The sequence below is a fragment of the Myodes glareolus genome, chromosome 4, assembly GCF_982192425.1.
Source record: "Myodes glareolus chromosome 4, mMyoGla1.1, whole genome shotgun sequence".
In the NCBI taxonomy this organism is placed as follows: domain Eukaryota; kingdom Metazoa; phylum Chordata; class Mammalia; order Rodentia; family Cricetidae; genus Myodes; species Myodes glareolus.
Genome location: NC_142029.1, coordinates 79,924,402 through 79,938,037, shown reverse-complemented (window position 1 = coordinate 79,938,037; position 13,636 = coordinate 79,924,402). Strand labels below are relative to the sequence as shown.

The window sequence follows — 13,636 nt, the reverse complement described above, 5'->3', positions numbered from 1 at the left end:
GTTTCCGTGGCATCAAATGGATTACGGAATTCCTTATGATACCTCTTTTTCCTTTTAATAGACCTTTTACCTTTCTTTCCTTCTACATTTTTTGAGTAAGAGATTTCTGTAAACGTTTTTTCATTTAAATATTCATATAAAATATTTTCTATCCTTCATATCCAGTTATGATAGTTAAAATATTGGAAGACAAAGTAGAATTTCACCAGAAACTTTTCATTTTAAAAAATTTAAAGTTCTTTAGACAGATTAAGAGATGCATCTTGAGTAAATTAAACTAGGGATAATCCTACTATGCTTTAAGTTCTTAAAAGTAAACACTCCAAGCTGGAGAGATGGCTCAGCAGTTAAGAGTACTGACTGTTCTTCCTCTCGTCCAGAGGACCTGGGTTCAGTTCGCAGCACCCACATGGCAGCTCACAACTGTCTGTAACTCAAGTTCCAGTGTATCTGACTCCCTCAAACACCAATGTATATAAAAAAAAAAATAAAAAAGTATACAGTGTTCATATGGTTGTGCTCAGTTACAGAAGTTAGGCTTGCTTATTATAGTCATTGTGGAAAAGCCTGGAGGAGAAACTAAAGATTCTCACTTCTCTCACAACTCAGGAGATGGATCAGACCCCCTTAATTCACTTGTATTATATGTCTTCAATAAAGTAGGGTCCACTGTATGTAAAACCTGAGCTTTTTATTTCACTTTTTATTAACATCTCCAACTCTTGAAGAAACACACTGTCTAAGGCAATGATTCTCAGCCTCCCTAATGCTGTGACTCCTTTAATAGAGCTCCTCATGTTGTGGTGACCCAGCCATAAAATTATTTTTATTCCTACTTCATAACTGTAATTTTGCTACTGCTATGAATTGTAATGTAAATATCTAATGTGCAGGATACGTGATATGCAACCCCTGTGAAAGGAGCCCTCAACCCCCAAGGGGTCGTGACCCACAGGTTGAGAATCTCTCATCTGTGGCAGCGTTAGGAGGCATTGTGTATGTCACTGACTGTATTTTATTTAACTGATTCGCTATCACTGAAAATAAAGTTCATTTTTCTCCATTGCAGTACTCTGTGTGTTCCAGAGAATATTCTTTTGCATACATTTGCATACCTGATTGTTTCCTCAGAGCAGTTCCATCTCAGTGGAATTCCAGATGGAAGAGTCCATCCAGAGCCTGCGTTAGGGCCTGAGGTGCCACAGTACCATCTACAAAAGCAGTGCCCGCTAATTACCATTAGGAAAACACTTTAAGGAGGACCACTATTTTGGGTTCTTTTTTACTTTTATTTTCCAATATATAAAATTGGTTGCAATTTCTTTGCATTTTTGATTTGTATTTCTTTGATTACTTTGATTGTAGCATTATGTGATGGCTATTTGCATTTCTCTAGTAAACTGCCTTTTTTGTCTTTTGGCTCTCTTTTAATTGCCTTGTGTTTTGTTTTAGAGTTGTTGAACTTTTTTAAAGTGGGAAGTTATTTTGAATCACTTCTTTTATAGTCTTAAAAATCTTCAGTTCACATAATTATTTTCAACTGTTTGTATTTTTGTTCTTAAGCGATACATTTAATTTTTTTACACAGAAGTCCTTATCATTAATTCAGATTATTCCAGTTGAGTTCTTTTTCAGCACCAAAGTCCTCAGGCATAGTGAAATGGTTTTTAAAGTCCTTTATAAAGACTGTTGAATTGCTTCCTGAGAAACTTATAATCTATTTATATTTATACCATATTTCTTCAAAAATGGCTATCACATCAAAACTCAGTTTATGTGGGCATCTGCTTTTCAATCTTTGCTAATATAAAAGTGAAAATGGTAGTTTTTGCTTTAAATTCAGTTTCCTGAGTATTTCTACAGTTGATTACTCAGCTGCTTTATAGAGGGTTTATTTTATTTATTTTTTTAAAATGATTTATTTATTTATTATGTATACAGTGTTCTGTCTGTATGCTTGCTAGCCAGAAGAGGGCCCCAGATCTCATTACAGGTGGCTGTGAGCCACCATGTGGTTGCTGGGAATTGAACTCAGGACCTCTGGAAGAGCAGTCAGCGCTCTTAACCTCTGACCCATCTCTCCAGCCCTTTATAGAGGGTTTAGAGTGATAGCAATCTTTCTGATTTCTCATGTATGTCCTCTTACATTAGAGAGGAAACCTTGGTTTTGCTCCTTAGCAGAAGGAATATTACTTTTATTACCTTAAATCCAGTTTGTTTTAAAAAAAACTGTGTGTAATTAAGAGTTAACTCTAATCTTTAGAGTTAAATGATTCAGTTAACAAAAAAAATTGACAGAATCTTTTTGATATTCTTGACTTTCTCTTGATCATGCAAATTTGTCTTAAGTGTAGATGGTATGCAGAGAAACTAGTACCTTTGAAATAAAGTGTTTTGTAAGTTAGAGACTTTCAGTATGCTTTGAGAAATTCCAAAGTTTGGGTTTTTTTTTTTAAATCAGTTTTATTCACCTTAGTCTTGCAGACATGATCATTCCTTGAGTGTAGGGATCCCATCTGATTTGTTCTGTATGTGTGACGAGTGAACTTTTTGCGTAGAGAGGAGACTGAATTTGGAATGGAAGACCTGCTGTTGTTTCTGTCTGTCCCCTCCCTGACCTTAATTTGCTGAGCTCTACAACATGTGTAGATTATGTGACTTTTTTCTTTTGGGGTGGGGGGGCAGAGCCAATAAAAGTTTTAGAATTTGGACAGAGGGCCTCATACATGCTAATATGTAATGCCTTTTGAAACTGTTTCATCAGCTCCTATTTGTCCTGCTCCTTTAATTTATTTGACAGAATTGAAAGATAAATGAGATAAAATACATTTAAGTATCTTGTAAAATTAAGAAGTGTTATGCAGTTGGCAAAGCCACTGTCATTATTACTGCATTTCTGAGAAGTTCTTGGCAAAGAGCTCCATCAGACTCAGCAGAGATCCTTGTGGATCAAAAGCTCCACTCTTATGTCTGGGCATTAACTAAGCTGTTTCTGTACCTCTCATAATTCAGGGGTTGGTATATGAATGAGTGAGGCCTGCTACCAAAGTCCCCCAGGAGGGCCTTTTAGAGCTCTTTTCTCTTTTCTGACTAGAATGGCGACTACCTGCAGAGCAAACTTGGAAGCCACACCTTAACCTTGTTGAAGCCTTTTTGAACCATATATTCCTGCTTGTTGGGGGAAGATATTCATTCGTTCCCAGCCACTCCAACCCGAAATAATCACACAGAAACTATATTATTTGTGATACTGCTTAGCCACTAGCTTAAGCGTATTTCTAGCTAGCTCTTATATCCTACACTAACCCATCTCCATTAATCTGTGCATCATCACGAGGTCGTGGTCTACTGGCAAAGTCTCAGGAGGCTCCAGTGGAGGCGTCTGTCTCCTTTGGAGGCTACATGGCTTCTCCCTGATTCTGCCTACTCTCTCTATATATCTTTTCCAGCCTGACTATACTCTGTTAAGCCATTGGCCGAAAGCAGCTTCTTTATTTATTAACCAATAAAAGCAACACATATACAGAAGAACTTCCCACACCACCTGCTAATAATTCCACCCATCTGAGCCTGCTATATGAGCAAGACATAAACTTCTGTTGTGCTTGAATCATTATAGCTGAGTCTGTTAAAGGGGTTAGGCTGCCGTGCTACAAGGATCATGGGGACACTTGCCTTTTTAAGAGAAGTGTAATCATCCTGCAGGTGTCATACATAAGGAGTAATGGTGTACAACTACACTTCAGGAGATCCAGTGACTTCTGATCTCTGCAGGCACCTGCATTTACATGGTACACATGTATACATTTTAAAAATTAAAGCTTAAGAAAAAGATATGTACAAAATTTCTTAATAAAAATAATTATGCTATTTTTAATGTGATTCTTTTCTCTTAAATTCTGTTATGTGGTTTTGACCCATCTCACAATAGAAGCTTCTTGTTGGTGAGAAAGATTTGGAAACTGTAGTAAAAGACATTTCATTGAAACGTGATGTCTGTGAAACTCTGTTACCTTCCTCAAGAAAGTTGAAATTCCAACATGCCCTTGCCTTTTATATGGCAGTTTTTACGAAAGTTACATGAAATACGTGATAATACTGGTTCTGTCATATTTAGTAAGAATGGGCTCTCTTTCAATATGTGTGTTGGAGGAGGTTCACTTGCTGCTTCTCATAGTGAGCACAGACTATCAACCTAGACTACACAGTGTTTGGAATTCTCTTGACTAGTATGTGAAGTGCACTTTAGACTTCCTTTAGAATTTTTACTAGAATTAAATATGGGGAATTTCCAATTAACAAATACCTTTTTAAAATCAGATTACCTCATTCCAAATCTATGAATTTCTAAAACTCCATTTTATTTACATGGGGGAAAAAAAACATTTGTTCTTTCTGAATACCTAATCATTTACCTTCAAATTCACCTTCTTTGGATTCCTATTTAGTTATGACAGAACCATATAGTTTGTTAATAATTTTTAATTCAATAGATGTTACCTCACATAGATTAGTTTTAATATTTTACATTTCAGGTTTTTCTTTATCAAAACTGTACCTCGGCGGGGAGGGGATCTGGTAGGAGTTGTAACAGGGTAAAGAATATAATCAATATATATTGTATGGAAAAAGTTAGTAAAAATTTTAAGAGGCTTTCAGAGAGCAAAGAAAAGTCTACCTGTATATTCCTTGGGTCCTGTCACTTTCCTAGAAACTGCATCTTAGCTGCTTCCCACTTGGCAGATACTTAGTCCATCGGTAATTTACAGTGAGGCCATTGGTTGAAAAGTGCTAAGACTTTTTCAGTTTAAAGTAACTTTGAAAAGTTGTTTTACATAGCACACTAAAAACTCTGCCAGACAAAAATTTATTGTGCATTGTAAATAGTAGAAGCTTAAGAAATGTGTGTTGCATAAATAAACAAATGATGATTGAATTAAGCTAGCTGTCAGTGTCACAGACACCTACAGGCGACATCTCAGATAGCGTTTACTAAGTCTTTACTGGAAAATGTTAACAGTTACATACTAATTGTATTTATGTGTATTTTGGACTACAGGTGGCTATAAAAATAATAGATAAATCTCAGCTGGACGCAGTAAACCTTGAGAAAATCTACCGAGAAGTACAAATAATGAAAATGCTCGACCATCCTCACATAATCAAACTTTATCAGGTATGACTTAGCCTTATTTCTCTTTGTGATTTTCCACATTCAACTGTTTGTTTTCATTGTGATTTTTGCTTTTATGCTAGCTTTTCTAGTCTGTAAAAGAAATGTTTTCTTAAGCTAAATGTTAAGTCTTTCTATATATTTAAATTTGTAAAAAAAAAAAATGGAACTAGGAAGCTACTTAGTATTTAACCTTAAGTTGTCTTTAGATTACCTACATTTTAAAAATTGGCAGTTGCACCTGAACTTGCTAGATTTGCAAAGGTATTGGTACCACAAATAAAAATGTTACTTTTATTTAGAAAGCTGTTGTTTATGTGTTATAAAATACAAAGGCTAACAAAATATATATCTTAGAGACAAACTTTGTAATATGTAAATTCATGTCTTTTGTTCTTTTTATGAGTCATAAAAATAAGCCATTTTTAAAAATCAGTTTTATTAAGAAATTTTTTAAAGTAAATTGCATATAAATTTAAGCCATCTGTTTTAAAAAGAATGTTTTCTTAGATTTTTTAAGAGTAGTAATTCATGTTTAATAATCAATAAAATATTTTTTAAAGTTTCTGTTAATTAATGTACCGTACCTTTAAATTGAAAATGGATTTTAAACTGAAAGGCCCCAGTCTACTGACCTGTGACTTTGAGCCCTGTGATAGTTGTACCCATGGTATGTTGGACTTAATCTGTCCAAGTTTTTAAGATCAACTGATAAGTTTTCAGAAATTTTGTGAGCAGATAAGCTTCACATTAGTAGCTCAGACTCACACATACTTATATCATAGGAACAGAATTAAAACTCAGAGCCCTTTTCTCAGAGGTTCAGTTTGCTTTCACACTGCTATACTTAGGTGGGCTACCTAAATATCCTTGGGATTGTAAGACAATATTAAAGCTTCTAGTTTTATTTATTATGTCCTTGAGTGCATTTTATACTGGGGTACAGATAGACAGACAGACAGACAGATAGATAGATGGATAGATAGATAGATATTCTATATATTTATACATATATGTACATGTGTGCATACATATTTATAAACAATCTTATTGATTGAAAATTTCAACTTAAAAAGTTGGAAACCATCAGCTTATGATCAGCCTCCCATACATGCAATAGTATGTATATTGTGCCACTCAAAATATTTCCTAAAATTCTAAAACTGTACAGATTTAAGTCAAATTTGCATCAGATTTTCCCCATAGGCATTTGTTTGACATTTCTGAAGAAGAAGGGTCTATAATCATTTTAGAAGAACTGATGAGCCATGTCCTAAACTGATTCCCATAAGTCACATGGTACAAATAGTATGTATCATGTATTTGTAAAATCAAGCTACTGCTTAATCTTTTTAAATTCCAAATTGTCAACAGCTCTTATTTCTTTACTACCGTACTTATTTACTTGTCTGATGAAGCACAGTCCTAAGCCTGTATGTTAGTGAAAATTAGTTTGTAGCCTTTCAGTAGACAACTATTAAAAGAGTGTTAAACGACTTTGATAAGGTATTTGGCATGCATGCTAGATGGCCTCACTTTGGTCCCCAGAACCTACATAAAACTCTAGGGACTTAATTTGATCTCCAAAACTCATGTAAAAATGACAAGAATAGTGGTCGTACACTCTCAAGATCCGAGTGAAGGGAGATGTAAACATAAATCCCTGGGGCTTGCAGGGCCGGTCAGCATAGCTGAGGAAAACCTGAAGCTGACCTGACCTTTATCTTCCACATACTTATACACATGTTCACATAACACACATAAACATACAATGCACCCACACATACATGCACATAGGCCTTTACACACACATACACACACAAAGTATACAGAAAAATAGTTTAAAAATTGCTTATCTTGAGTCTGAGTAGTGTTTGTTCATATAGTAGAAAAATCAAATTGGTAACAATGATACACTCTTTCTGAACCTAGAAAAGCTAATTTAAATGAAAATATACAGCAGTAGAGCTATGAAGAAGCAGCTTGCAAGCAATAATTTAAAATTACAAGTACCTTATAACAATATTAACCAAAGCACAGTAGGAAAGAATATAGATACCACATTGTGTTAGCTCAGTTAAACAGCCTTGATAACATAGCACTCACAGCCTCAAGTGAAGAGTTGATGGAAAGATCTTCAGAACTTCTTTAGCCTGTGTTCATCTTCTTTAACTTGAATAGGAATGCATAGGAATCACTTTTGTTAAAAATATCAATTCTAATTCTGTAGTACTGGAATCAGACTTGAAATTCTGCATTTCTAGCTGGGCCATGGATCCAAATTTAGAACAAGAATCTAATAGTCACAGGAATGATGGGTTGAGGATATGAGGCTTGTAAATGTTTCTGACTTCTGAATAATTCATAACTTACTCTTTCACCAAAAATTTTAATTTATGTAACTCTATAGAATGTGGTAAAGTAATCCTTTCTGTCTGACTAATATAGGACCATTTATCAATAGGTAATGGAGACCAAAAGTATGTTGTACCTTGTGACAGAGTATGCCAAAAATGGAGAAATTTTTGGTAAGTTTTTCTTTACTTTTTTTGTAACTTAAAGAAGTCACTAGCCTGCATGAATGGGCTACTTCATATTAATTTTTCTGGTTATTTAAGAATTAATAATATTTTAAGTCTTAACTATTAAATTCTAGGTAAGTTAAAATATGGAATATAACTTATTTTCTTACATACGTGATTTTAAAAGTACTTCTTAATTTTCTTATTTGCATTAAAGAGTAGATAGTAAAAGAAAAGGAGAAACATTATCTGATAAGAGAAATTTTACTTCTTTTTACTTTTTACCATTCTGTTTATTGAGTCCTGCTATGGCTTAGCTTTGAGGGGTTTCATTGGTGGCCTGCGTGTGATCTTGTGGCTCTTATGCTTAAGTCAGGTACTCACTGTAGCTGTAAGACCTTAGCTTCAGTGGGTTTCTTCCAGGTATTTGGCTGCTTTCAGTTTGGGCTATGATACATAGGTTGCTATGGACATTCATGTACAAGTCTACCCTAAAGTAACATTTGTCCCTGATATCTAGTGTAAGAATTTTAAAATAATAGACTCCTGCTTTGCCCTGCCTGAACATTATGGTTTTGTCGTATTGTGCTTGGGTATATTTTATAAAACACAATATGACATTGTTTTTAGTGATATGTTCTTTATAGCAAATATTTCACTCTTTTTAAAAACCTTACTTATAAGAAGACACCACTTCTACATTCCTCTGTATACGTGACTGTTTACACCTTTATTTCTTTGAGTGGGTACTTAGTTTCATATAGAGTCATTTTCCTTTGGCCTGAAGGATTTTATTAGTACTTTGTGTAGTGCAGGTGATGAAACCCTTCCATTTTTGTATATCTAAAATAGTCTTTATCCTTTTCTGGCATGGAGGATTGAACTGGAGGCAATTTTCACCAATTTTAATAACTTGATTATTTTGTGTGGTTTTCTTCAAGATTCTTTAGATTAGTGTTCACAAGTTGTTTGGACTTGTAAATACAGTGTTTCCATTGAATTTAGAAATTCTTCAGCCATTGTTTTCTTAACTTATTTCTGTCCTACCTCTTTCTCCTCTCCTTAAGAGTCTTGTCTTTTTAAAGAATTTCCTTTTCCTATGTTTCATTTTAAGTAGTTACTTTTCTACGTCTTCAAGCTCACTAGTCTTTTATTCTGCAATATCTAATATATTTTTCTTAGTTAAATGTATTTTTCACCTCAGACAATGAATAAATTACAACCTGATTAGAACCCTTTGCATGTGTATCAGGGGGCTCATGTCTTTACTTGGCTTTTGAACATCTGAGATACAATTGCAATAATTTTTACTGTCCATGTCTGCTAATATCCAGTATGTCTGTTCAGCTATGGATCAGCTTTGATTGGCTACTGTTCTCCTCTGTTTTACTCATATCTTTCTGCTTCTTTGCATGAAGGATGGAAGGATAGGGTGAAAGACAAATGGTCAAAGAAAACCTCACTGTAGATTGCCCAAATATTTGAAAGCATGAGTCTATATATATGGAGAAAAGAGGATTATCAGGAGATAGAGAAGAGCAAATGCAGAGTCCCTGAGTTCTTGGTATGTCAAAGGATTAGCAAAGAGGCCACCATGATTAGAGAGAAGAAAGAATGAAGGGAACAAGAGGGAGCAAAAAAAAAAGACTAGTAAGAGATGCAGTCAGAAAGGTAAATGGGAGTAGTAAGGAGCAGATTTAGGGGCTTTGCATCTATTGTAGATACTTTAGCTGCTACTCAGATTTTCAGTAGTCATTCTCATTAAGAGTTAAGCATGGGACTATTGAGATAGTTCAGTGAGTAAGACCATTGGCTGCTCTCTCAGAGGACGAAGTTCAATTCCTAGCACCTACATGACAGCTGGACTGTAACTCCAGTTCCAGGGAATCTGACACCCTCTCTGGCTTCCATGGACACCAGGCACATATGTGATGTACAGACTTTTGTGCAGGCAGAACACCCATACACATAAAATAGATGAGTGCCTGGGTCATCATATTCAAATCATCACTGAGACACACTGCTGTTCTCAAAGTAGATTGTAACCAAAGAGCTGATTAGAGGGTGTTGAAGTAGTTACTGTCAGCTCTGGTTAGAATGAACAATAATATAGGGAGTCATCGGTGTGTGTCTGTCTGTCCATCTGTGTTGCACTTGTATAAATGTGGAGACACAGATTGACATCAAATGTCTTCTTTAGTCACTCTATACCTTTTTAAATCTGAAGCATGCATGGTCTTACTGAACCTGGAACTTGCTGTTCAGCTATGCTGGCTAGCCAGCCAGCCCCAGAGATCCACTACCTGAGCATTGGGTTTACAGGTGCACACCACCATGCCGGAATTTTACATGGGTGCTAGGGACTTAAACTCAGATCCTTTACTGAACCCGTTTTTTTATGTGGGCGCAGAGGATCTGAATTCAGATCCTAATGCTTGTACAATAAGGGCTTTACTGGCTGAGTTGTCTTCTCTTTAGCCCTTCAGTACATATTTTTAAAGTAAAATCAATTTGATTTCTTGTCAGGTAGAGACTACTTAAAGTAGTGTGTGTAATTATGGGAGTAACTAAGATCTAGTTCGTGAGGCACTTAAAGAGTTAGGAAAAGAAGAGAAGACAGAAAATGAGACTGGAAAGGAAGAAAACATGGTTTGCTGGAAACCATGTGAACCAAGTAGTCTCAGGAGGATGAGTGAACATCTCTGTCAAGTGACACTGGTAGATCAAGAACTGAAGAATGGGCATTTATATCACTGTTTTGAAGTAGCGAGAACAAATTTGAAGGAGCATCTGTGCAAACACCTTTTCAATGAGAGAAATGGGAAGTAGTTCACAGGATCAGTGAAGTCAAGAGAACGCTTTATTAGGTCGTTACCCATTTTTAAAGCTTTTTTTGTTTTGTTTTTCAAGACAGTATTTCTTTGTGTAACAGCCTTGACTGTCACAGACCAGACTGGCCTTGAACTCAACAGAGATCTGCTTGCCTCTGCCTTCTGAATGCTGGGATTAAAGGTGTGTGCCACGGTAACCAGGCTAGATTTTTTAAAACTTTAAGCTGTAGTTTAAACTAGAAATGGCTTTACATGTTAGGTATCATTTTTATGAAAAGGGGATGGTCTCAACTTTTCTTTTTGTTGAGATCTTTGAAATAAGCTTGAATCACACTCATATTTAAATTGAGGCATACTTTGTGGATTTTCACATAAAAAGTTTATTCTTAATGTAAATTATCTAGGGTAAATGTTCAGTTTAAATTCTGAAAAGAAAACTCTTTTAGATAGAGAAGCTGGACAGAGAGTGTTAGTTAACTTTCCACTGTGGTACTGAAGCCAATGAGTAATATAATTTAATTTTAAAATATGATGAAATCCTTGGATAATATTTACTGTTTAGAATGGAAGACTCTAAAGGAATCAGAGACCATTTAGTATGATTTATTTTTATTTATTTTGGCTTTCTTATTTATGTGGGTTGTAGCCCAACAGAACTCAATGTCTTTTCTCACAGAAACTAATTCTCTCTCTCTCTCTCTCTCTCTCTCTCTCTCTCTCTCTCTCTCTCTCTCTCTCTCTCTCTCTCTCTTTATTTTAACTTGGCTTCATCATGTGCCAAATCTTCTAAGCTGGGATCCTTGGTGTCAGTATTGATTTCATCTCCTGCATCCCTCTTCAGATGATTTGAAATTCTGCCGGTGCTTCCTACATGTCTCTCAAAAGACATGCATCTTTCTATCCTCCTTTCTCCTCTGTCTGTATTATACAGTTGTTAATTGACTTATTCAACAAGGTCTCCAGGATGTTTCTAGAATTATCTGTTTTTTCCTACTCCCTTTCTTTCTCCCTCTCTCTGTTTAAGGCCTCACTGTATAGCACAGGCCTCAAATTTTCAAATCACCAATTCTCCTGCCTCTGCCTCCTTCATAGAGGTAGGATTCAGTAGTGTACCATTAACGATGATCAGGGTAGCTTTCTAAAACACAAGCATAGGGAACTAGAGAGATGGCTCAGAGGTTAAGAGCACTGACTGTTCTTCTAGAGGTCCTGAGTCCAATTCCCAGTAACCACATGGTGGCTCACAACCATCTGTAATGAGATCTGGTGCCCTCTTCTGACCTGCAGCATACCTGCAAACAGAATACTGTATACATAAATTAATAAGTAAATCTAAAAAAAAAAAAAACGGGCAGTGGTGGCACATGCCTAAAAAAAATAATAAAACACAAGCATAGTCATGTTAGTTGTCCTCATTTTCTAAGTTGTTTAATGACCATTAAATAGAGATGGGTATGGGGGAAGGAGTAGTTTTGAAAGTAAGGTAATGGCATAAGAACAGTTGTTAGAAAAAGATTAATTTTCATGTAGCGTCTATATGTGATTATATGCAGTTCAAGCAACATCTACCAACTAGTTAAAAATATGTGTAAGATTTCAAATGAATTGAGCCAAAAATATGTTAAGTCAGCTGGAAATGTAATAAAAAGAACCACATAAAAACAGTATTGGAGTTTTGTTTTGCTATATTTTAGTATTTTTATCTTTTAGACTTAGGACTTCGGAATCACCTTTGACCTTTACAAGTATGCTTTTAGACCTACTCTGTGCTGGGAGGCTGTGGTATTCCTTTTTATTTCATCTTTTTTCACTCTTTTATTTTTGTATTTAGTTGGCCAGCAAACCATACTATGTTCTTGCAAAATGACTTGAAATTGAATCCTTCTGTTTCTGCAGTCATCACCCTAATCTAGGCTTTCATCACCTCATGTCTCAATTTGTGAAGATCTCATGTTTTACCATACCCTATTTCTTCCCCAGTTAAGTATATTTCAGTGTACTTGGTTCCATCTTCCTGAAATAGCTTTATTATATTACAACTGTGTTAATAGCTTTCGTGTATCTCACTGTTGAAAACTCAAACTCTCCAGTCTATAACTAGGTTTGCTCCATTAACTAAGTGGTTGTGCCCAGCTATTCCTTGCATAATTTATTGATAATCATTATTCTAGACAATCAAGTTGCAGATTATACTATCTGCTTTACTTAATAGGTCAACTTTTTTTCTCCTCTCCTCCATCCTTTCTTTCACTCTCCTTTTTCTTCTCCTTCCCCCCCCCTATTTCTTTATCCAAAATTCTAATTTTTGCAAAAGTATGCTTGTGCTAGTATAAGGATAAACTAACTTTTTTTTAAAGGTTTGTTCTTTTTACCAGTCGACCTTCATTTCTACTGACATATTTTTCTCTTCCTTCAAAACAATGACATTCACTTCTTTAGCTCATTAATTTGGATTTATTTCCATTTCCCTTATGTGCTAATTCTGTTTCTAATTTTACTTCTAAGAATAATATCTTCAGTGCATCATGAATTTTTCCCCTATATGTAAAAGAAGTATGCTAAGGAGGTGTGTAAGGACCAGTTGTAGAAGACCTTGTGAGTTAGAATAAAAGGTTAGCATTATTTCTTAGAATGACCATCTTTTAGCCCAAAGGTGATAGTGTGTAAATGGATGTTTCAGGAAGATAACCCAGTGGTGGTGTATAGTCTGAAGCTGAGGAGAAGAAGAGAGAAGAGACAGTTTAAGAGACTGTTTTGTTTACATGGAAGGGAAAGTCTGAATTAAGATGTTAGATTCCAGAATCACACAAAAAGATTTTAAGTATGAAATAATTCCAATTCTAAAAAATAAGACAATTGATATTTGTTAAGCATGCCCAAGTTAGGTGCTAAAGTATTTAATATGATCATGTAAATCTCAAAAAAAATTAAAATTAAAAAAAAACCTTCTAAGGAAAGCTTTGACAGATTTAGAAATTTGGATTCATAAATTTGGCTAAAGTCACACAACTGTTAAATGACAGACTGGCCTTGGATGAGTCAGTGAGGCAATCCTAGAGTCAGTACTGCCAGTAATTATACTTCACCTTCTCTGCAGGAGGTCTTACTGA

The 13,636-nt window shown here is 35.2% G+C and overlaps 1 protein-coding gene across 5 annotated transcripts in view; it reads left to right on the top strand.

Moving 5' to 3' along the window:
• Window positions 1-13,636, top strand: part of Sik2 (salt inducible kinase 2) — a 104,319-nt gene that overhangs the window by 4,993 nt on the left and 85,690 nt on the right. For all 5 annotated transcript variants that reach the window (XR_015001632.2, XM_085688736.2, XM_085688737.2 and 2 more), the window contains exons 2-3: window positions 5,060-5,176; window positions 7,638-7,701. Coding sequence is in view for 4 of the 5 variants with exons in the window: in XM_085688736.2 (XP_085544862.1) it covers window positions 5,060-5,176; window positions 7,638-7,701 (181 nt within the window). In the remaining variant the exon portion in view is untranslated. The remainder of the gene's footprint in view (window positions 1-5,059; window positions 5,177-7,637; window positions 7,702-13,636) is intronic.